General features: G+C 36.0%; 3 protein-coding genes across 4 annotated transcripts; 1 reads left to right on the plus strand and 2 right to left on the minus strand.

The window, feature by feature from the left end:
- Nucleotides 1-153: 153 nt before the first annotated feature.
- LOC306854187 (mediator of RNA polymerase II transcription subunit 29-like) lies at nucleotides 154-2,405 on the minus strand. The gene is made up of 4 exons (XM_079392010.1): nucleotides 2,150-2,405; nucleotides 1,988-2,058; nucleotides 1,340-1,424; nucleotides 154-1,259 (listed from the first exon to the last, which is right to left on the minus strand). Exons 1-4 carry the CDS (start codon nucleotides 2,321-2,323, stop codon nucleotides 1,035-1,037), a joined length of 555 nt encoding a protein of 184 aa, XP_079248136.1. The 5' UTR covers nucleotides 2,324-2,405; the 3' UTR covers nucleotides 154-1,034.
- Nucleotides 2,406-5,382: 2,977 nt separating this feature from the next.
- On the plus strand, nucleotides 5,383-11,968 carry LOC306854283 (uncharacterized protein). 2 transcript variants are annotated; one of them, XR_013782812.1, is made up of 8 exons: nucleotides 5,386-5,730; nucleotides 5,809-6,073; nucleotides 6,152-6,953; nucleotides 7,402-7,531; nucleotides 7,610-7,716; nucleotides 9,555-9,651; nucleotides 10,775-10,855; nucleotides 11,023-11,808. XR_013782812.1 is itself a non-coding variant. In XM_079392161.1 (7 exons), exons 1-7 carry the CDS (start codon nucleotides 5,647-5,649, stop codon nucleotides 11,134-11,136), a joined length of 1,599 nt encoding a protein of 532 aa, XP_079248287.1. In that variant the 5' UTR covers nucleotides 5,383-5,646; the 3' UTR covers nucleotides 11,137-11,968. The 2 variants fall into 2 exon arrangements, 1 of the variants encoding a protein (XP_079248287.1); XM_079392161.1 differs by lacking the exon at nucleotides 10,775-10,855 and having other exon boundaries at nucleotides 5,383-5,730; nucleotides 11,023-11,968.
- LOC306854282 (uncharacterized protein) lies at nucleotides 11,393-22,441 on the minus strand. The gene is made up of 14 exons (XM_079392160.1): nucleotides 22,286-22,441; nucleotides 19,754-20,080; nucleotides 19,345-19,653; nucleotides 17,896-18,183; nucleotides 17,659-17,806; nucleotides 17,281-17,450; nucleotides 16,888-17,175; nucleotides 15,601-15,912; nucleotides 15,035-15,337; nucleotides 14,791-14,947; nucleotides 13,247-13,407; nucleotides 13,078-13,153; nucleotides 12,717-12,747; nucleotides 11,393-12,638 (listed from the first exon to the last, which is right to left on the minus strand). The coding sequence occupies exons 1-14, from the start codon at nucleotides 22,350-22,352 to the stop codon at nucleotides 12,492-12,494; spliced, it is 2,784 nt and encodes a 927-aa protein (XP_079248286.1). The 5' UTR covers nucleotides 22,353-22,441; the 3' UTR covers nucleotides 11,393-12,491.
- Nucleotides 22,442-24,429: the final 1,988 nt, after the last annotated feature.

Here is a 24,429-nt window from a genome sequence, read left to right on the forward strand (position 1 = left end):
GCGCCTCTAAAGGAAAGATCGGAAATTACAAGGAATGCAACAAAAAAAAAATTGTAATCGTAATATCAGGATTACTTATTATACAGATTATATATATTTTTTTCTTCCAATTTTAGTGAGCCCTTAAGAGTGCAGGTCATCAATGAAAAGAGGCTGATTCATGATGTGATTTATTGAATTGTATAATCCACTCAAAACACACTTGTGCTGAACAGTGGGATTCAAATTACTGCAGAACAAATAAATGCACACCATATAATGGATCTGGTCGAAGGATCCTTGTGTTCAGTGTGTCCTATTCAGTTGTATTTTGTTTGCATAAGTGATGTTTCTGTATAACAAGTAAGTTGGTTTCAAATGATCTCTATTAACATTTATTGGAGAAAAAAAGGCAGATTTTAAAGATCTTTAAAAGAGAAGCATGACTGGAGTACAGTAAAAGTATTAACCGACAAGAGTGTGGTTAATGCTGAAATGTAAATCATTCAAAATAAATTAATTCAAATAAAGCTGAAATTAAATACCATTATTGGATAACAAATACCAAACTTAGATATAATGCCTTGGCAAATGACTGAAATAAAATAAATGTTGAAATGCTAAATACTACAACAAAAATTAAAATGAAATGTCGTTAAAGCTAAACAGAACATAAAAAAAAATTAATAAAAATGTCAGGACAAAGTTACAAAAAAAAAATCAAAAATAAAACAAACAGAATAAAAGCTAATTGTAAATATGAATAAATACTACTGAATAATATTAAATAACCATATTATATAAATACAAATATTTTTGGCAATTTAGTAGACAGGACCCATAAGTAGCTTGTTAGATCAAAAAAGTACATTATAACACACACACAAATTATTTTCAAGAATATGTACATTTAATTGTACAAGTAAATTTGTCACAATAGTAAACAGACAAAAGGAATTGAAAACAAAATATATTCTTTAATCAGAATCAAAGCTATGTAAAATACAAATAAAAAAGCTAAATATAAGTACAGAACTAAATACAGATGGCAGCTACTAATTACAAGCTCCTTGACCCTTCCCAGCTATCTTCTTTGAACACTCTAAGAGAGCATTATGAATGTCTTTAGCACATGAAATCTGTGATTTTATCATACTGAGATACTGAGAGTAAGACAGAGACTCTGTTTGCACTGTGTCTGGCTTGGTGGCTGTAGGTACGAGATTTGGAGAGTGCTTTGTGCTGTCGATGCTCTGCGACAGGCACTCATGGGCCAGCCGCTGAAAAAACAACATGCCAATGTTAATCGAAATCAAGCTTTGAATGACATTAATGTAACAGAATCACAGCAGGTGCTTACCAGGCAGAGCTCCAGTTGATCACAGAGAGCATAAAACTCCTCTAAACTTTTGTCAAACCGCTGAATTGCTGCATCATTACCCTTCCTATATTTTGAGAGGCGAAATATATTTTTTTAAACATTAGTTCTTGGTTTAAGCATCCATAAATCTTTCTATTGAAGCTTATTTGTGCCACAGTATTAAAAAAAAATTTAATAAATAATTTATATAATTGAGATTTTAAATCACAATTCAATCAATTTTTCTTGCAATTCTTTTTAAATTTTATTTTTAATTTAGTTTATAGCTTACACTTGGGAACTGTGAGATCTATAAATGCACAATTCTGAGCAGAAAAGTCAAATGAAAAATCACAATTACTTTCTTATATTTCAGTCTGTGGTGGGAACAAAACAGAATGTAAACTTGGAATTTGGAGAAAAAAGTCTGAACTGCGAGATATAAACTCGACTATTTTTTTTAAGAGTCACAATTGTGAGATTAAAAGTCGCAATTATATGATTTTTTTTTTCTGTGGCAAAAACAGGCTTGCATATATTTATGTACATTAATAGATAGAATAGACAGACATGTACACACATACAGTATACATACATATAAGTATGTGCTAATAACAACTTATTTACATAAAAATAAGGGCATCTTACTCTGTTGTATTTAAGCCGTTGTCAATAACTGCATTGTGTCCAAAATTTAGTGAAGCAATGGCCATGACGTTCTGAAAACATAAAAATGTAAATGAATGTTAGCATTTTATTTCAAACCCGTACTTTCAGCTCCCATGTTCAATGAAAGGCACCAAAACAAACCTGTAAACTATCTTTGAGCAGAGGAATCAGCATTTTGAATCTGTGAACTGGATCAAAATCTTGTTGTTGACTGAGCTGCTGCTGCTGTTGCTGCTGTTGTTGTTGTTGAGATTGAGGTTGCTGTAGGACGCCCATCTGAACACTGTTAGCGACCATCTGCTGCTGCGACGCCATTGTTCATATGACTAGGAAGAAACTTGATTACTTCCGCTAGAAGCTATGTAGCAAACGCTGCTAGCTAGTAGTTGGTAGCTGTGAGACAAAAATGTCGTCTTCCTACAGAGGGCGCTAGAAGACGCCGACAGAACCCTGACCAGCGCTGAGGAAAGTAACAGGAGCATTGCACTGCTTTAACTTACTTAAAAAGCTGACAAATAAAAGCCAATAGGGTCCAACTATACAGCGAATAACTGTATAATTCCGAAGACAACATATGTTTTTTTATTTTTTGTTTTGTAGAGGGACTTTGGTTAGAACCATTAATGTTTCAAGAAAAAAAAAAAAAAAACAGTTGTGTGGACGAAAATGCCTTGTTGATGTCAGAGGACAGAGGAGAATGGGCAGACTGGTTAGAAATGATAGAAAGGCAACAGTAACTCAAATAACCACTCGTTACAACCAAGGTATGCAGAATACCATCTCTGAACACACAACACGTTGAACCCTGAAGCAGATGGGCTACAGCAGCAGAAGACCACACCGGGTGCAGCTCCTGTCAGCTAAGAACAGGAAACGGAGGCTACAATTCACACAGGCTCACCAAAATTGGACAATAGAAGATTGGAAAAACGAGTCTCGATTTCTGCTGCGACATTCAGATGGTAGGGTCAGAATTTGGCGTAAAGAACATGAAAGCATGGATCCATCCTGCCTTGTCTCAACGGTTCAGGCTGGGGGTGGTGGTGTAATGGTGTGAGGGATATTTTCTTGGCACACTTTGGGCCCCTTAGTACCAATTGAGCATCGTTTAAACGCCACAGCCTACCTGAGTATTGTTGCTGACCATGTCCATCCCTTTATGACTACAGTGTACCCATCTTCTGATGGCTACTTCCAGCAGGATAATGCACCATGTCACAAAGCTCAAATCATCTCAGACTGGTTTCTTGAACATGATAATGAGTTCACTTTACTCAAATGGCCTCCACAGTCACCAGATCTCAATCCAATAGAGCCCCTTTGGGATGTGGTGGAACGGGAGATTCGCATCATGTATGTGCAGCCGACAAATCTGCAGCAGCTGTGTGATGCTATCATGTCAATATGGACCAAAATCTCTGAGGAATGTTTCCAACACCTTGTTGAATCTATGCCACGAAGAATTAAGGCAGTTCTGAAGCCAAAAGGGGGTCCAACCCAGTACTAGCAAGGTGTACCTAATAAAGTGGCCTGTGTGTGTGTGTGTGTATATATATATATATATATATTACACACACACATCCCTCAAAATAACTCTCATAATCATAACATTAGGTCACTCGAACAACCGCCTGTTTCGGGCATGACGAAAGTAATAACTTCATTATTTGAGAATGTAGGCAGGAATCATATTGGTCTAGTTCAGCGTGTAAAAGTAGTCAAATTTAGATTTTAGATTTCAGAATCTGATAAATTGCATTTTTACTTATGAGTGGGAGGTCAAACAAAAGTCAACGTGGTAGAAATTAAAGCAAATGGCGCCATCTAGAGGACAGCTTGTGGCACTGCGAACTTTTCTGAGAATCGAGGCTACATAATCTGCTTAAAATATGATGGATGCAATAAACATTTTTGACGAGTTAATTATTAAGTTTATTATTTGAATCGAAACATGTCAATGCCATGCAATAATGCTTTAAGAGATGCACAAATCAACATTCCTCAAAAGCCTGATGTAGGCTATCATATTTGGCATTCATATGAACAAAAAGATGTATGGATAATCAAGTAAACCTAAGTTGTTTAAAATATTACTAACTATATAAAAGTTATTCTTACAGTTATTTAATAAAAATAAGTAAGGAAAAAAAGTGGGACATTTTTACATAAACACCAAAAAGCCTTTTACTTGCTAAAAAAAGAAGCATAAACTATCAGATGGCAGAAGGCATGTGGACATCAGGGTTTTCAGCAAAGTTGTGATTTTAGAGGCCTTAGACATTTCCAAATGATATTTGATATGGTAGGATGGGTTAATACTTAATCAAAACTAGTTTATACACATTTGTATTTGAAAAGGCTTAATAATAATAATAGATATGGTTACAAAATGGATGTATAAAGCTATAACACATGTACAGTTAATTGTACCCTGAAAGTTATCTGAGAGATGGAGAATAAGTGTATCTTTTGAAAAGAAAGAAAGATGCCACTGAGACATCTCTTTTTCATGACTATGTTTCTTAACACATTTAAGTAAACTTTTAAAAAGTGTCAAATAATGTCAAATGAAAGGTTTTACCTTTGACGGACACACTAGAGCCAATATATGTACTTGATTCTAATTTTAACTGTAGTGTAGAAATCAATCATTTGAAATGACATTAAAGCATATTTTAGCTTACCATAAATGCTTGTCAGTACATTAATACATTTTTAATAATTATTTTTTTGGTTGTTATTTCAAAAACAACAGAAGTAATTATGCAATTACATATAAAGATGTACTTATGTCCTACTTAAGTGTGTCAAAAAGCACACTTAAGTTCAACTAATTCCATTTAATATTAATTTAAACAATAATACATTTTCATTTAATTGCATATTATATGCCAGTGTCCAAAAACATTCATGACACATTATAACACACACACACACACATTCTTTTTTGCACACACATAAGTATATTATATCTGTGATAAGTGCTCTTTTTAAAAGTTCACCAGGGTCAATAAATTCAATCAAATAGAATATCAATATATATATGTGTGTGTGTATTACAATTGGTCCAAACAATCAGTCATACCCAAGAATAAAATCACACGAAATTAACAGCGAGGGGAAATTTTAACTTAAAAGTTTGAACAAAATGACTAGTTATCGTTATCCTGGTTTATTAAAAACGAACTGTTCAAAAGAACCGATTCGCGAAAACGAGTCCTACTTCCATCTCTACACTGTAGGCATCTAAGTGTTAAAACGGTCATGATTTTCACTCAATGGACCATTTTTCTTTCACAATGTAATACAATAGTTATAGATTGGGCGCATTTGGAGAACCCAGCAGCCGAGTAGTTTGGAAAGGAAGTTGTCTCGGTAAACCCGGATGTACACAAAACCACGTGACGGTTCTTCGCACGTGTAGAAGAGAGAGTAAGATGTAACTAAGTAACTTTACGCCGTAAATGAATCTGAAATGCGTTGTAGGATACTATCATAGGTTACTGGGGGATGTCAACAATAATTTCTAACAGCACTATTATCAATTTGATCATCTTACAAGCTTGCATAGCTTTCAAATTCGTTAGGTATCATTGTGACGGTTTACAGCGTTTGTCCAAAATTAACAGTTAACAAACATGTTTGCTGAAGAGGAATGGACTGATTCTCCATTACCAGATGGATCATCTCACACAGCTAACATGCCTCCTGCCTCTGGCAAGGTATTATGATTTCCCCCCTCTTATTTAAGTATTGGTCTGTCACATTAATTTTTCATCTAGCATTTTTTATCCCGACAGGATAAGATTGTGGGTAAACAAAGTCTTTTGAGAACCTTGCAAACATTGGGTTCAGTTCCAGACTGGGGAGCTGGGAATGTTTTAGAGGATAGCGATGAGGAGGAAGACGCCTCCACTGCAGTCAAGACAGTAAAAAAGAAAAGGTGCAAAAAGCGTAAAAGAGCGTCTAATGCAGAAGGGAAGCAGCAGGATAAAGTGGATTCCTCTGAACCACCTGTGAAGACGAAGAAGAAGAAGCCAGTAAAGAAGACCATTAAAGAAACAAGTGAGAACATGTTATAGTCATTTTATGTTTACACTCTTAAACATTATTGACTTTTTTCACGTCAATTTGTGTTCGCAGATTCTAAGGTGTCACAAGAGTCCAGAAAAGATAAGATTGACAAAGGAGACGGACCTCAATTGGAGAAAATTGAAAGTCAAGCAGAAAACAAGCTAAGCAGAAAGCAGTGGAAGAAAAAGATGAAAAACAAAAAAAGGTGCAAAAACAAATATCTTCCAAAAACGACAGGTGTTGATGATGCCAGTGCAAAGGAGGAACCATTAGTTCAAACACAGAATGTCAAAGAATCCAAGAAAGTGAAGAAACATGACAAGGCATCCAAAAAAACAAAGAAAGCTCATAAAAAGAATGGTATATCTTCCATTCTGGACAATGCTGAGTATTTCAAAGACTCTAAAATAGATGAAATGCCCAGCACAGGAACTAGAATAGTAAATGACTCCCTAAGCAACAATACAGTCTCAAATAAAGTGGAAAATAAAGGGAAGCCTTCAAAAATTCTGAATAAATCACAGGCAGAAAAACTGCGTCGCATTTTAAAGTCGCAGCTTCCTGATGACAGTAATAAAGCCTCAGAGGAACCAGAAGAACCCAAAGATACAACAGTAAGTTTGAAAGGAGATGAAGAGCAAGTGGCTCCTGACCCCTCGACTGTTTTAAGGACAAAGATGGAGAAGCGGTTAGAAGCCGCTCGATTCCGCTACATCAATGAGCAGCTTTACACGTCGACCAGCGGTGAGGCCAAACGCATGTTTCAGCAGGACCCAGAGGCCATTGCAATTTACCACAAGGGCTACACGGCACAAGTTCAGCACTGGCCTACAAACCCTGTGGATGCAATCATTTCCTATATTTGTAAAAAGTGAGATGACCTTCCTTTTGCTGATTCCTTTATGCAGTGGTTTTTTTATTTTGTGTTTTTGGTTTTGTTTCTGGGTATGCAAGCATGCACGTTACTTTTAGACCCACACATGCACACCTATATATATATATATATATATATATATATATATATATATATGCTTTAAACTTTATTTATTTAAAAAATTATTACAACATGCTTTTGTATTTTAATTTTACTATATTTTAAAAAGACTTGAAGAAGTTATTTGGCATAATAATAATAATATCAGCAACAGTAATAATAATAATAATTTAGCTTTGTATGCTGTTTTGAGATGGCTGTAGTTTCCTGAAATAATAGAATAATCAGAAGAACAGAGTAATCTTCCATGAATGAACTACAGAAATACAGCATTTTTGGAAGGCACTGAAAGTCAATGAATTTCTATTTCCTTTTTTTTCCCCAGACCAGCTTCTTTAGTTGTTGCTGACTTCGGCTGTGGAGACTGTAAAATTGCTCGGAGTGTAAAGAATAAAGTGCATTCTTTTGATTTGGCTCCGGTTTGTGATCTTGCCACGGCATGTGACATGGCAAAAGTAAGTTATTGTTGTAATAATGCTTTAATTTGTAATGTTTATTACCTTTTCACAGCACTGTTTATTACCTTTTCACAGGTGCCGCTTCGTGATTCTACTGTAGATATTACTGTTTTCTGTCTTTCTCTGATGGGTACAAATCTGGGAGACTTTTTGGCAGAAGCAAACAGAGTCCTGGTGATGGGGTAACTGCCTTATTTCTTTCTTTCTTTCTTTTTTCTTCTTTTTTTTTTTTTTTTTTTTTAGAACAGTTGCCTTTATTTTAAAAGTTTATTTCAAAATCAATAAAAGACCAATACTTATTTTCAAAATATGATCAAAGAAGGCTGTGAAAATTAATCTGCAATAAATTCAAAAATAAATAAATTCACAAAAGCCTAACCTTTCATTGGATAATAAGAATTTAAAATGGGGGGAAATATCATTATGAAATAAATGTTTTTATCTAATACACAATTAACGGCACCCTTTTATTCAATACTTTTTGAAACCTCCATTTAAGGGATGTTCATTTCGGTTATTTTTCCTAACCGACGCTCGTTAACCGATTAACCGTTAACCGACAAGACTATTTGAAATTAGAATTGAATTAAATTAGAATAAGTGTCTGTCGTCACCCGTTAAAAATACTAACATTTGTTTTCTGGGGATTCATTTTACATGCGCAAAAAGCAGCAAACAACAGAACATGAGGATTCAAGCTATCACATCACGCACCTGCAGCGCTTCTGCAAGCGGAGAAAAACAAAGTTAGGAGCTATATATATATATATATATATATATATATAATATTATTATTATTACTACTACTAATAAGAGCCGTAGTTCACTGACACAAGCTAGGCAATGTCGCGTTCATTATCAAAGGCGATTCATCTGCGATAATGAACGCGATATTGCGTAACTTGTCAATCTACGGCTCAGTGTATTAAATGCCGCTCCATTTTAAAACAGGTGATGGAGATTTACTGCTAATCAAGGAACCGGCTTTATTGACGAGATGTGCATGACAATCGCATGCGATATATCGCGCAGCCCTAGTACACATGGGGTACTTTTTATCCCTGTGTTCACCAAGCCTTGAGTGTTTGCTGCTAAAAAGCTAATTTTTTTGTTTCATCTGACCATAGAAGCCAGTCCCATTTGAAGTTCCAGTCGTGTCTGATAACTGAATGTGCTGGAGTTTACTTTTGGATGAGCTAGGAGAATATTTCTTGAAACCCTCCCAAACAACATGCTGTGCTGTTTGACAATTATTTTTTTTTAAAGGTTTTCTGACCCCGAGCCTCAACTATTTTCTGCAATTCTCCAGCTGTGATCCTTGGGGAGTCTTTAGCCAATAAAACTCTCCTTCTCACCATGCATTAGGACGCATGTCCTCTTCCAGGCAGTTTCGTAACATTTTATGTTGATTGGAAATTCTTAATTATTGCCCTGATGGTGGAAATGGGAATCTTCACTTCTCTAGCTCTTTTCATAAAGCCACTTCACTAATTTGTGAAGCTCAGTTATCTTTTGCTGTACATCAGAAATATATTCTTTGGTTTTTCTCATTGTGATGGATGATTAAGGGAATTTGGGCTTTGTTTTCCCTCCTATTTATATTTCTATGAAACACGAAGCCATGGCTGGATCATTTCATGTTCATAATCAGTCGTGGCCTAATGGATAGAGAGTTGGAGTTGTAACCGGAAGGTCGTGGGTTCGAGTCTCAGGTCCGGCAGGGATTGTAGGTGGGGGAATGAATAACCAACACTCTCTCCACCCTCAATACCACGACTGAGGTGAGACCCTTGAGCAAGGCACCGAACCCCCAACTGCTCCCCGGGCTGATATTTCCCTCAATTTTAAATTCTTATTATCCAATGAAAGGTTAGATTTTTGTGAATTGTTTAAATAAAGGATCAAAATGATGAACTATGCAGATTAATTTTCACAGCCGCTTCTGATCATATTTACCAAGGGTGCCAATATTTTTGGCCATGACTTTGTTATATCCTCTTTCCATTTATTTATTTTGCAGGGGTGTTCTTAAAATTGCTGAAGTGGCCAGCAGATTTGAAAATGAGCGTTTGTTCATTAGTGCATTGTCAAGTCTTGGCTTCAAGTTAGTCCATAAGGTAATGTGCAATTCATTTCAGTGAACATACACTACCATTCAAATGTTTAGATATTTTAAAGAAATTAATTATTCAACAAGGATGCATTAGATGTATCAAAAGTGATAGTAAAGACATTTTTAATCTTTCAAATAAATGCTGTTCTTTAAGCTTTCTATTCATAAAGGAATTATGAAAAATATCACTGTTTTCTGTTTTTTTCCAAAGCAACTTACATTGCATTCAAGTTACAGTTTTTAAATTTTATTAACTCTTGCTTTCCCTGGGAATCGAACCCATGACCTTGGCGTTGCTAGCGCCATACTCTACTATTTGAGCTACAGGAAAGTTTATTACATTGATAATAAATGTTTCAGCAAATTAGAATTGTTTCTGAAGGATCATGTGACACTGAAGACTAGAGTAATTATGCAGAAAATTCAGCTTGAATAAAATGAATAAATGTCTTATAATAGAAACCAGTTATTTAAATAATATATCATAATATTATGGTTTTACTCTATATTTCATCAAATAAATACAGCCTTGGTGAGCTTTAAAAAACATGTTTCCAGCATAACATTCACCTGGTCCTGTGAAATGGCCTCATATTTTGTCTGCTTAATAACTCTCACGAGACATACCATTACACTGTCAAGCACACTACTGAAGGTACCCTGTGGCATAGAGAAAACAGGATAAAATATGATTTTCCAGGATCAGGTTTTATGCTTTTTACACCAGGATGTTCATCTCCTGTACTTCCTTTGGATACAAGCAGCTTCTAAATATCAGCTTAATCATACATTCCCCCTCAAAAAAACTCAGAATATGCAGTTCTTGTCATTACTTTTGAAACCTCAAAATATAAGCTCTTTGAAAATATTTTGAACTATAACAGTACATAAATAATACTAAAATAACCATGGTGCGGAGCAGAAAATGAGGCAAATAGTAATTGGAAAACTGATATTTTGGAGTTGGTGATCATACTTTATTATTTAGATGATTGTGCAAAACTCACTGAAACATTTTCTGCAGACATACTGTTAAAAACTGACAAACATGCAAGTAAGGACTGCTGTCAAAAATCTATTAATTCATTAGAATAATCTCCTCTGTAATTATCATAAATGATTGTTAGTTGCAGGTCTAATGCTGTACTAGAGATGGAAAGTCAGGCCAAGTGCGCAGTGTTGCAGACTAGAACTGGGCTGTTCTGCAAGTATGGAGATCAATAATGGAATATATTAACAGCACTAACATAAAATGTTCTACATTCTGTTTTTCAGTAAAATAGGTCATAATTTAGTAATCAAAATGTACTTTAATTTACCATTTAAAGAAAAGAGCTGTTTACAAGCTATTTATTTTCATCTTTTGTTCCCCTAGGACACAGAAAACAGCCACTTCTACTCATTTGAATTCATAAAGACAGGAAAAGCACCTGGAAACATGAAGAAAGTTGGTCTTCAACTTAAACCTTGTCTGTACAAGAAACGATAAATGTACATAAAGTCAATATTTTGATTCTTAATGTATGGACTGTGTATGAAATGTTTATGAGCAATAATTCAGTTTAACTCAAGAGTCAAATCTCTTCTTAACAATGTGTTTTGTGAATCAGTGTAACAGGAAAGTACATTTTATAATGTGATATTTAAAGAATGTTGTCCTTTGTGAAAACTGTATTTGTCATATATCATCTTATGATTGGAATAATATTTTTTACCTGATAAACAAACGGACTAGGTAAGTATTTAAACTTGTCAAGTATTTTATTGTATTTTTACAAATATCACAGTGACATTATTTACCCTGGAGATGCGTAAACATCTTAGAGCAACACAAAGGAAAGACCAGTCGTCATTCATACAAAGACTGTGAAGGGAGTAAAATCTTATAACCAAAATATCAGACTGGACTCTACAGGCTCAGATGGGGATTCTCCCGCTATATACTGTAGGATCACCAGAGGGCGCTACAAATTCAGTCAGTTTGTGGGCTACAAGTACAATTGGAACGAAAACAAGATAGAAGACACCAACCAGACTTTTAAATTGTATCTCTGTGTAAGTCAGAACAAAGCAACAATCTTAAAAAGTAGTACAACAATAAAAATGTGCTTATATTTATAAAACAATGCTACTTGTCGAAATAAATCATAATGCTGAAAGTAATACCAAGCTACTTCAATCTTTTCCTTACAATCGGTATTTGTAGTCGAGGAAAAAGAACAACTACATATCAAAAACACCAACTGCAATGTGTGTATACAGTTGGGTCCAAAACCCTGAGACCACTGGTGAAATATTCATATTAAAGGAATAGTTCATCCAAAAATAAAAATTTGCTCAAGATTTACTCATTCTTCAGCCATTCGAGATGTTTATGGGGTTTTTTTTTCATCATTGGAATGGATTTGGAGAAGTTTCGGAGAAACCTGATGGAGGTGTTTATTACAAACACACAGATTTTCAATTCACAAGATGTTAATTGATAGACTGGAGTCGTATGGATTACTTGTGAACTATTGGGATGTTTTTATCAGCTGTTTGGACTCTCATTCTGACGGCACCCATTCACTGCAGAGGATACATTGGTGAGCAACTAATGCAATGCTAAATTTCTCCAAATCTGTTCTGTTGAAGAAACAAACTTGGATGGCCTGGGTTGAGAAATAAGCTAATTTTCATTTTCTTTTTTCATTACAAATGACATCATCAGCATAACAGTCTGATTAAAAATGAATGAATTTCTTAATCATGTCGCCTTTTTAAAAGCATGCACTCAAGCTGCCACAAACTCCACAAGTATGTTCAAAAACTGATATATTGCAGTCGTAAAAGCCAACAGGTGTGTCACACGGTGCTTTTAGCATCGAATACAATGGAATAGTGCACAAGCTCAGCATAGTGCGGCCCAGACGTGCCTGGAATCACTGTCTTCTCTGGGCAGCGAGGATCCTGCATTAGAGCTGCTAGAGACTCACGCTCTGTCCTGGTTTTCTTTGGAAAAATAAAAGTAAAAATGAAATGAGCCATTGACATTTATTGGACAAAATGTTTATATAACACTTTGTCTACCTTTTGTGATGAGTGACTTCTCCCACATTTACTAGAAAGAAATAACAATAGGAAATTTAAACGTCAAGGGTTTTTTTTTCTAAATCAAAGCCACAGATACATTTGCAATTTAAATTGACATCATTCTCCGCTGCTGAGACATGAACATGAATCTGTTTATGTCGTGAAAGCACAACTGTGGTAGATGTGGTAGTGTTTTGTGCAGCCACCATGTATCCTGTTTATGAACACGATGCATGCCATTGGTCTAGGTAAGCTACCTAGCTTCCTGTTTGCCTGCACAGATCTCACCTGTATGGTAATATCAAAAAAGAAAACAGTGGAATTTCACCTAAGTTTGTTAGAAAGCGAGTCTACTCACCAGAAGACAACCAAAACGGTAATCAAGATGAGGGTGATTGCAGCAGCTGACGAGAAGCAAATAATGATGAATATCACTGTGGAAAACAAACATTCATTACAAACCAATTCACCACACTTCTATATGCTACCAGTATTGATAATCTAGGCCTGATATGAGGAAAACTCACTGTGTTGAGTTTCTTCACTAGTTACATCCACCCGAATGAAAACATTAGCTGTGTGGTGGTGGTACGAGACGTGGCATATGTACAATCCTGCATCCGGTTCAGACACTGGCTCTGTAAAAACTAATGCCATGCCCTCTGTGTCAGCTGCTGACCCGTCCTCCCTGGGTTGAGAACAATTCAGAGGCATGTCTTAACTTTAAAAAGGCTCTTTTTCTCTAGAAACTGGTAAATGGAATATTTAGAAGAGTTTTGATCAATATGTCTGAAATTAGCACAAACAAAACTACATTACAATGGATGTCTGAAAAGTTAAAGAGATAGCTCACACAAAAATGAAAACTGTGATAATTTACTCACTCATGACTTTCTTTCTTTCTAGGAACACGTTAACATTGCTCTTATCAATACAATGCAACTGAATCTTGGCACATACTCTAAAGCTCTGAACACAAAAAGTGTGACTTTTCAAAAAAGTCAAGTTTTCATTTGTATTTTTGTTGTGGTTTTGTCATTTTTATTAGTGTTTAAATATTTCTATTTAGCTTTATTTTAATTTTTAATATTACTATTTACTTGTTTTAGTCATTTTAGTATTTCATAAACTTTTTATTTATTTCATTAGCTGCAGTAAGCATTTCTAATTTTCAAGTTTAAATGTGTTATCTAATATATTTTATTTATTTTAATTATTATAATATAGTTTAGCTTTATTTCAATTAACATAAAATATTTTTATGCTTAATTTTAGTTAACAATTATTACACTATTGGAGCTCGACAGCATCTGTCACCATTCACCTTCAATGTATGGAAAAGAGCAGCATGAACATTCTTCTGAATATCTCCTTTTGTGTTCCACGGAATAAACATGGTCATAAAAGTCATAAAGGTTTGAGACAAGAGGAGGATGAGTAAATGATATGTAGAATATTCATTTTGGGTATGTGTTCTTATAGAATGACAGATTTAAGGGATATTTACTGGGCTACGCAGCATAATTATAGCTATTACAATTTTAGTGTTTTATATTTTTTGTTTTCACTTTCCGTAGTTTTGTTGTGCTTTTGTCTTTTTTTATTAGTATTTAATATGTCTATATAGATTTTAATTAAGTTAAGATTTTCATTTTAGTTAATTTAGCTTTAGTTATTTTAGTACTTCAAGTTAAACTAAACAAAAATGAGAAATGTTGCCGCATTTATTGTCAAGCAAAAATAATCCTTTAGAACTTCACAGCCTGATGCAGTAAAAAAATGAATGTGAAAACTTTAGCTAGCCCTTGTCTTCTCTATTTATCCCTTTGGGTGTCTAAAATGAAAGAAAAATCAATGTGCTGCATTTAGGTTTTGAGAGTGCTGTTGAACTGTATAACAGGCTGTGATACGGTCATGGCGTTTTTCTGTAACTTTCAATTCTTTAGTACACTCTTAAAAATAAAGGTGCTTAATAAGGTTCTTCACAGCGATGCCATAGAAGAACCATTTTTAGTTCCACAAAGAACCATTCAGTCAAAGGTTCTTTAAAGATCCATCCCTTTCAACATACCTGTAACATGTTGTCTTGTACGACGGAGCATTGCCGTGGGCTCTGAGAAGTATCTTCTGATTCGAGAGATTTTCGTGCAGTGCTAAACGATGCTCATTCTGGCCATGACCTCTACGATCAACTGTGGTTTTGTTTAAAACCTCAATAGATGAGATAGCTAAGTGAAAGAAAAAGCAGATTGCATTTATAGAATGAATAGCTAAAATTCATGCCAGTCAGTATTTTAGGGTTGAGAAAAGCTTACAGTATTTTGGAACGTGTATTGTCAGTCTTTCATCCCTGCCGAGATTGTTCTGGATCAGACATATTAAATCTTTCCCCTCAAACTGATTGAGTTGAAATTCATGAGTTAAATTGACTTCTACTTTAATTCCATCATATCTGGATTCAGTAGTCACCAGTATTACAGTGTCTTCATTGGGAAAGACCCAGGAGATGTTGGGTTTCACCGCATCGCCACTGTACTCACACACAGCATGCCAAATAAGAGTGTCCCAGGAGAGAGTGTCCCTCTCGTCACCCAGAAATGCACGGCTTGCAGTCGGCCCTAAAAGCAAAGAGATTTTCATTACTTGATGTGTCGATTTTGTAGTGGACATTTTAGGGTTAAACGCAATTTATGTTGAACGCAGATTATTTCTTTAAATTCAAGCAATAAGAAGCATAGCAGTTTCACAGTGACAATTAGGTCATGTTTAAAATGTATGAATGAACTGACATTTAACTTCCTAATGCAATCACATTAATTCATTTCTAAGTCTGGCTCAAGCGTCAGTGTACTTTTGGGGTTAATGTAATTGTAAAACTTACCTAAGGATGGGAGAGCGATGCTCTTGTTCTCTGGTTTCTCTAACCCTCGAAGCTCAACCACACAGGTCACGGTGCATCCGGCATGTGAGTAAATAGGAATACGTGCCGCGCTCTGAGCGACAACCATATGACTCTGCTGAAACTCAGGTTGAGTAATTACAAATTCACTAGAGCTAATATCACTGCCACGGCACTCTACAGCCCAGGTGATGGCCGCTGCTGGGGTCTGGCTCTGCACTGAACACACCAGCAATGTGTAAGCAACGCCACTGTCCCATTCAACACTAGACTGCAGGGTAATATTTGGTGATGCTACAACCAAGAAACATAAACTACATGTCAGAATGTTTGATAGCTGTGTTTTAAAACCTAGTGAGCCGCCTATGTCAACAGCATCCATGCATCCATCTATCTATCCATTGTTCTATCCATCCATACCTCCATCCATCTACCCATCAATGTATCCATCCATTTTCCATCATTCTATCATCATCATCAATCCATCCATTGTCCTATCCATCCATCCAACCACCCATCCTTCCATTATCCATCTATTGTTCCATCCATGCATCCATCCATCCATCCATCCATCCATCCACCAATCCATTCATCCGTCTATAAATTATCCTTCTATCCATCAACCATTCATCCATTGTTCTATCTATCTATCCATGCACCCACCTATCTATTCATCCACTTATCCATCCATCCATTTATTGCTCATTCATGCATCTATTCATCCATTCAACCATGCATTGTTATATGCATCCATCTGTCATTCTATCCACACATGCATCCATCTATTTGTTGTTCATTCATACATCTATTCATCCATTCATCCATCCATTGTTCATATCGATCTATCTATCCATGCATCCATCGTTCTATCATCATCATCGTATTATCCATCCATGCATCCATCCATTGTTCTATTATAATCATCATTGTACTATGCATCCATTCATCCATCCATCTATTCGTCAACCTATCCATCCATATACTGTTTCAACCATCCATCCGTCCATTGTTCTATTATTATTATTGTACTATCCATTTGCATGCATCTATCCATCCACCCACCCATCGTTCTATTATCATTATTGTACTATCCATCCATCCATCCATCCATCCATTGTTTTATCATCATTGTACTATCCATCCATTCATTAGCCTATCCATCCATCCATCCATTCATCATTCTATTATCATCATCATTGCACTATCCATCCAATGCATGCATGCATCTATCCATTACTCCATCCATCCATCTATCCAACAATGTCTTACCACACACAGGAAGAGCAATCTGCTGCCTCTCTTCTTCCATGAAGTCAGGATGGTCGACAACGCACTCAATTACGTATTTGCGGGTCATGCAGCTAGGCACAGTCAACACACTTCTGACAGAATAAGATCCATTATAGTGTGTGTTTTCAGACTGTATTGTACTGTTAATCTCGTTTGGAAGAACCCAGGACACATTTGCAGCAGGTACAGCATTGGAGGCCAAACACTCAATGTGAATGTAGTCTGAAATCTCTACTAAATTCACACTGATATTTGGAGGAAATGTCACTGAAAATGAAAATAAATCAAGCTTATACTCTAGTTAACAATCTTTAGTTGTAGAATGTAGAATATCAATACAGTGGGATGATATTATGAAAGCAAATATAGTACCTGGCAGTAGGATTTTTGGATTTACTTCAATTGTAAAGCGCAGGGAAACTTGATGTCTACGGTAAGAGGCCTGGCAGAGATATTGCCCAGCAAGGTGCAGCTCAACAGGTCCTCTGACAAAGAGATTGTTGCCAACCACATCCACATCCTCAGGTAGTGGTTGGCCTTCCCTTTATCAAGTGATACAAAAGTGCAAAGCAAGCTTTTTACAACTTGCTTCATTGTTTTTATTCTGTAGTCAACACACTAGAATCCAATATTAAAATTTTTAATTGTGGATGAAATTGACAGTATCATTGTGTTGTATCAGTGCTCATTTAAAATTTTCGTTTTATGCTCATATTCAAGGCCTTCAGGGATGATATTAGAACATCTTACCTTGAACATTTCACTCTATAACTTGGTACATTTCCCAAAACATCCATCCTGATTGTAATGTCTGTGTCCCCCTCCAAAAGTGCCAGTGAAGTATGGTTCTCACTGTTAATGGCATAATCAAGGTTCTTCAGCTGAAGTGAGGAAAGATCTAGATGGAAAAAAGTTTTTCAAATTAGAAAGTGCTTTAAATGTTCTACATAATGTGTATCTATTCAGTTAAATAGTGCTGGTACTCACAGTAAATTGGCAAAGTGATTGTCCTTCTGTTTATGATTGGGAAAAACGCATAGCTAAAGACACAAGAGATATTTTCTCCTTCATAAGGGTCTGATGGGAATCGATAAGAACTGATAACTGAATCTGATTTGGAGACATTTCTATGTAAAGGTGGCGTGTTTTTGAATTCAGGCAGTATCCATGTGATATTTGGATTTGGCCTCCCTCCTGTTGCTGTACAGATGACCTCTTGAAAGTCTTCTCCTCCTTCTTGGACCAGGACGGTCGTCATTTTTATAACAGGAGAAACTGTTAAAAAGAAGAAAAATGCCAATAAGAACATGAGAAGTTCATGACAAAGAGACTATTCTTTTGATGAGTTCAATCTCAAGGTTAAACAAGCATACATTTGAGGAGTTTAAACAGCTGTTCTGTCTGTTTACCAAGCTGTTGGAAATGCTAACTATAGCTCCAAGCAAGGTATTTCTCAGAGGATGAAAGACACTTGGTTAAGATGTCATGATTCAAGAAAAGATAAAAGGTGAATTCACTAAATAGTTGTGCCAATTTCAGTATTCTGCAAAAACCTGTTCATTAACCACTTGCAACATGGTTTAACATTTAACAATTGAGGATTTAAATTAAGCTGTTGTTTATTTCAGCGCCAACACTACAGCCATAAGCCAACACTTTATATGTCAATAAGGCCTTTACTGATTGTCTTATAAATAAAAATTACAAGGTAAATGTCTGTCTTGAGCTATTACTGTATTACTGTAATTTTCTGTAATCATGGGTTAGGTAGCTGAACAAATGATGGAGAACAGACTCATAAATGTTATAACCATAACAGACTTCAGCATTGAAAAAGCCGGAATAGCAGTGAAGAGATGATGTATGGTTCCAAAAATTATGCTAGATTGTAGACTGCTGCATCTTCAATAACATAAAATCCTAACACGTTTTCAAGATTAAGAACTGCACTGTGCAGATTATGTTCAGAACTACATTTTTGGACTGGTATTGTTCTCAATTTGCATAACTGTTTTTGTGAATCAGGTTTGAAAACAAGCAAATTAACTGCTAACTGTGAGAACAATCTTGCTGAGTTCACCCGTATTTGTAAGTTTTCTTTATCAGTCATTTTTGAATATATTTTGTTCTATAATAAGTGGTAAATAAGACAGAATTTAGTTGTTTTTGTATTTTAAAAGGAACACATCTATACTGTATCTCCACAGTATGCTACATTTGTGGTCAGACAGCTGCTACAAATCTGACGGTACCACAGGAAACACTTGCAACCTTAGCACAAAGAGCAGGCAGTAGAATAATACCAACTTGATTTCTCAGTTCTTTCTTTCAGGTTTCATCCTGAGCAAACTTAGCCAATGCTAAAGAACAGAAAAGTAGCTTATGTTGTCTTGCACTCTCTGGCTTTTCCTAATAACCCTCCAGAACAGAACTTACCAAATGTGTCCACCTCTATGTTGGCTCTTTTGGGTTCAGTAAAAGCTGGATGCTCAACCACACAGGTAACAGTGCTTTCATTATTCATAATTAGGGGGAAGCGAAGTACACTGATTGAACTGGTTGTGCCATTGGGATGAACCGGATTAATCATGTTCACAGAGAAGATGTCATCTCTTGGAAGGGCACCAGAGATCTCCCATCTAATCACAGCCTCAGGTTTGGCACAGGAGGCAGAGCAAGTGACAACATGGTAGAGGGTCCTATTCACAACTTCCTTTTTCACAGTTATGTCAACATCAGGCCGAGCTTAGAGACAAAATAGAGGTATTGATGCATTTGTCATAATTTACTCACTCATTTCAAACCAATATGTTTTCTGGGTAAAAATTAATTTTTGCATACTCACCAATAACGCTGAGAAACATGATGTCCTTTGTTGCATCCTCATCAGAGTCAAAGACACATGTGTATTCTCCCGCTTGATCAAAACTTGTCACATTCACCTTTACAGTAAGGTTTGTAATTGATGCCGGGATGTCAAAGTTTTCTCTGTTGAAAGAACTCTTACTGGATTTGTAGCCTGCCATTTTCTTTGCCTTGTTTGTAGAATCGATACGGTTCCAGGAAGAGAAGGAGATGCTACTTTGTCCAGTGTATAGACAATGCAGGTAGACCTCCTCCCCCAAAATCCCTGTCACTGTTTGGTCAAGAACCAAGTCTCTGGTATCTGAGTCTATAAAAAAGAGAGAGGGATGAACATTACTCAAAGATTTAATGGCATAGGACATAGTTACAGTAATCATTACGACAACAACTAATTTTATTTGTTGTTTATGTCCATTGTGTTCCCTTGTAAACCCAGATATATAAAGTACAGTCGGGGGAAGTGTCAGCACTTGGCGCTCTTAATAAACTCTGACAGATTTCTTCATTTGTGATAGGGCGGCCAACAAATGGATTTCTTGGCACGTCCATTTAACACCCCCTAACATTTTGTGAAATTAATCCTGAAGGGCACATATTATGTAACCCAAAGTAAATTAAGAAACCACTTTCTTAAAAGGAGAGTCTAAATAGAAATTTTGTCATTATTTACTCATTATTTTACTTTAGGTAAAAAAAAGAGATTTTGAAGAATGTCCTGGCTGCTCTTTTCCATATAATTAAACTTAATTAAAATTAAAGTTAATGGGGACTGGGCCTGTTAAACTCCAAAAATAACTAAAAGCATAACTAAAAGCACCATCATAATACTTAAAAAGTATTTCATGAAACTTTTAGGGACGACTAATTTTATGGTGCTTCTGCATCCTTTTTGCACGCAGTACCCATTCATTGCAATGGAAAAGAGAGGCCAGCACATTATTCAAAATATCTCCATTTGTGTTACAAAGAAGAAAGAAAGAAAGAAAGTCAGCCAGGATTTGAAATGAGGGTAAATACAGTATATGATGAAAGAATTTGAATTTGAATTTTGAATTTAGAAAAGCTAAAATTATCGTAAAAATGCAGTACATTGGCAATATTCAGAATCAGAATGAGCTTTATTGGCCAGGTATGTTTACACATACAAGGAATTTGTTATAGTGACAGAAGCACAAGTGGCAGGACACAGATAAGAAAATAATTTACAAATATACAAATAGGCAATGTACAAAATAGCAAAAACACAATATATAATATAGACAATTATGTGTGTACAAGTCTGATATGTGCAAATTTTAAATGAAAAAATAAGTATGTGTGGTGAATAAATAATGTATAATAGAGTTGTGTGTTCCACGTTTAGTGTCAAGTGTTCATGAGATGGATTGCATGAGGGAAGAAACTGTTTCTACAATGTAAAAAAAAAAAAAGCATTTGGACCTAATAGCAAAGGTGACATCAACATGCAGCGTGCATAGAGTCTGGGATGGAAATTGAGCTGCTTTGCACAAAAGGAAGCAGATGTTTTTGGTTTTTCAGTCATGTGACAAGACTTTCCAGCACAGCTCTTTTACACACATGTTGCGTGCTGCTTTAAACCACACACATACCACTGTACGTCATTTAACTGATTACATGCAAACACAATTCTGTGTTCAAAATCACAGCTGTTGAATGCATCATTACAACCCTGATCTGATGATGTTACAAATCTTACAATAATGGCTTGAGCAAGAAAAATAAAATAAAAAATAAATAATTTTAAAAAGCCAGCAGAACATACAATTGCAATAAGCATTTTCTTGCCATCTAAAAACGCATCTTGCATTCTGTTGCCACTGTATGTCTACTGAACAATTTAAACCACATTGTTCTTATTAAAGAATTTAATCTTTTCTAGAAATCTAATTTCATGAGTCCTACCAAATAAATACAAGCCAGAATTGATTGTTTCCATGCCCCAGCATTTATTGGTTTCAGAATGAAAGGTTAAGTGGTTAAATGTTTTTCTCAATAAGGATGTCTGGCGAAGGACAGTGGAAATGCCTAAAGCAGAATTTGTGAAAGAATCTTCATTCATTGCATGCAGGTCTTCTCAATGAGCAACAGATTCAACAGATTTTATCATTATTATTTTCATCATCATCGCATACTTAAAATGCTCAAAAAGCTCAAAATAACAATAACAATAATTCAAACAAAAGGCTAAATTAAAACAATAACAATATTTATTATGCACAATTGCAAAGCACGCCAGAAATTCTCATTCCCTCCCTTTTCTCAGGAAATGTCTTCTCAGTGTGAGCAAAGTCACAGACTGAAATGAAATGCACAGACTGTGCTCACATTTTTTATCAAATGCTATTAATTCACATTATTCCATCCAAAATATGTGTTTTTGTATCTAGCCTACCAGAAAATATGCAAGCTCTTCAAAGGGGCTAGAAAACATAACAGCATCTTTTGATCAAATTAAGCAAAAATAATTAAACCTGAGACAATATGAACCTACCTTGCATGTCCTTGCTGTGAGCAAAATTCAGAACCATTGCTAAAATAAAAAATATTGGCAGACTCATGCTGAAGTCATTAAAGAAGGCAACTGGAGCAAAAAACACTTGAATGTGTGTGCCAGGGTGTGTGTGTGGTTGAATCTGCTAGACTGTGGGGCATAAGAGGTCATAGTCAGCTGCCAAAGAAGTGTGTGAATGTGTGTGTGCGCTCCTCACCCCAAACCCCAAAATAGTAAAGCTTTGAATAACCCACAATCTGCTTCTCTACACTACATTTTTAGATCATTACTTAAAAAATAAATCTCTTGCCCAATTATTATGGTCAAAGACATGAAATAGTATCTATTTCCAGTATGTTTTGGTATGACAACCTGTAATGATCTTATGATAATGAGATTATAATAAGATGAGTTGTTTGTATTTAAAAAAAAAAGATAAAACCACAAATTTAGAAAGAAACGCCACAAAAGTTTCCATTTACATGTTGATGACATTTTACTGCCAACCGTTGAGACTAAAGTCATAGGATTAGAGAAACTAGATTGGTCCTAAGATTGGTCCTTTTAAAATAACTGTGTTTTAAATATGAATCATCAAAATTACATTAAATTACCAGATTAACAGATTAAATATAACGGAAAAAATCATTCTCACTGTGTAGAAGCTGTCAAAACAGCTTTTTAGCCCCTGTCACTTAAAGTATAACCTCTATTCGCTTACAAGTGTCAATTTGTCAGTTATCATTCTTAGTCATACATCCTCTTTCAGTCCTGTTTGACAAGTAAATTGTAGAGAATGGAGGTCACCACTTAGGAAACTGCACTAAAACTGTTGACTCATTGGGTTATGGGGTACTGAGGTTTCAACAACATTTTTTACTCATTCACTGAACAATGAAAAAGCAGTTTCAGTCCACGGCAGACACTTCACTTGAGGTTTCTCAGTTTCCTATTTAAAATAGTAGGTGGCCAGATTGTTTGCTGTCTGTTCTGTTGAGATGTAGGAATAACTGTAACTTGCTATGAGTATTACTGTGCGCAAAAACAGTCTCAGATGGGCACAGAAAAACTGACATGTTCAATCGTAGACACAGACACGTATTCTCACACGTTTACACCACAGAATGACAGTTATCAAGGTAAACAGGAAGACTATGAGCCAGACACCAACCTCAGTGCAGGGTTCCTGTTAGTCACTGTTAAAATCTCCTTTAAAGGCAGTCAGAGGAGCTTGTGCAAAATCCTCTGTATTCATCACATATTGACTCTCTGCTGTTTACATAGTGTATGATTACTAAAAAAATAATGCTTGAAATGTCATTAGATTGGTCAATAATGATACTGTATCATTGTAGCACCTTATAGTTTGGAACGACTGTAATTCAAATCGAATACTGTAGCTACCACTTCTAAAAATCAAAGACAATTTGTCAGCAGATAGACACAGGACAGAGAGGTAAGTGCAATACAATCAACAGGTTTATTGAGTAGTAGCAGAGGGGAATGAGATGAGCAGAATGTCCAGGTAAGCAGGTGGGGAATGGGAATGTCTCTAGGGGCTTATCTGAGTGTGAATATCCTTTTTCCTTTTCCAGGGGATCCGGAGGTAACAGTGGACAGGAGAGACGGTGGAGAACTGAAGCAGTGGAGAACAGGGATAGGAACACTGGAGCAACTGGTAAGTAGACAAAAGGTAAGTGGGTCAGGTTAGTCAACATGGAAAGTTTGAGAACAGACAGTGAGTGAACCAGAGGAGTGCAGGGATATAGTGCTGTTGATTAGTGCTGACAGGTGGCGGTGATCAGGAATCAGGGGATTGGGATCTGGTGAGTGCAGCTGGTGGAGACTGCGTTGACTCTCTGACTGCCTGCTGGAGTTGGACATGAGCTGAGTCCCAAACTCTCTCGCTCGCTCGGAACCAGTGGTTGACAGCTGGAACGTTGGAGGGCTCTTCTATCCGGGGAAACAGAGGGGGTTAGTAGTAGACAGTAGGCCCGGAGATATCTCCCAATCTCCTGAATCTTCCGCTCAGTCTGGCCGTTAGTCTGGGGGTAATACCCTGAGGAGAGACTGACAGTGACATCGAGGAGTTTGAAGAATGCCTTCCAGACACGGGAGACAAACTGTGGCACACGGTCGAAGAC

The sequence above is a fragment of the Barbus barbus genome (genome assembly GCF_936440315.1).
Source record: "Barbus barbus genome assembly, chromosome: 34".
NCBI lineage: Eukaryota > Metazoa > Chordata > Actinopteri > Cypriniformes > Cyprinidae > Barbus > Barbus barbus.

Excerpts from the sequence above, each read along its gene's own strand:
- LOC306854283 (XM_079392161.1), top strand. The coding sequence starts at position 5,647 with ATGTTTGCTGAAGAGGAATGGACTGATTCTCCATTACCAGATGGATCA. Across the intron at positions 6,074-6,151 it reads GAAGACCATTAAAGAAACAA|ATTCTAAGGTGTCACAAGAG; the intron begins GTGAGAACATGT and ends TTGTGTTCGCAG. Across the intron at positions 9,652-11,022 it reads GCTTCAAGTTAGTCCATAAG|GACACAGAAAACAGCCACTT; the intron begins GTAATGTGCAAT and ends TTGTTCCCCTAG.
- LOC306854282 (XM_079392160.1), bottom strand. The coding sequence starts at position 22,352 with ATGAGTCTGCCAATATTTTTTATTTTAGCAATGGTTCTGAATTTTGCT. Across the intron at positions 19,654-19,753 it reads CATGTTTCTCAGCGTTATTG|CTCGGCCTGATGTTGACATA; the intron begins GTGAGTATGCAA and ends TTTGTCTCTAAG. Across the intron at positions 17,807-17,895 it reads AATCACTTTGCCAATTTACT|ATCTTTCCTCACTTCAGCTG; the intron begins GTGAGTACCAGC and ends TTTTCCATCTAG.
- LOC306854187 (XM_079392010.1), bottom strand. The coding sequence starts at position 2,323 with ATGGCGTCGCAGCAGCAGATGGTCGCTAACAGTGTTCAGATGGGCGTC. Across the intron at positions 2,059-2,149 it reads TGCTCAAAGATAGTTTACAG|AACGTCATGGCCATTGCTTC; the intron begins GTTTGTTTTGGT and ends TTATGTTTTCAG. Across the intron at positions 1,425-1,987 it reads AACGGCTTAAATACAACAGA|GAAGGGTAATGATGCAGCAA; the intron begins GTAAGATGCCCT and ends CTCAAAATATAG.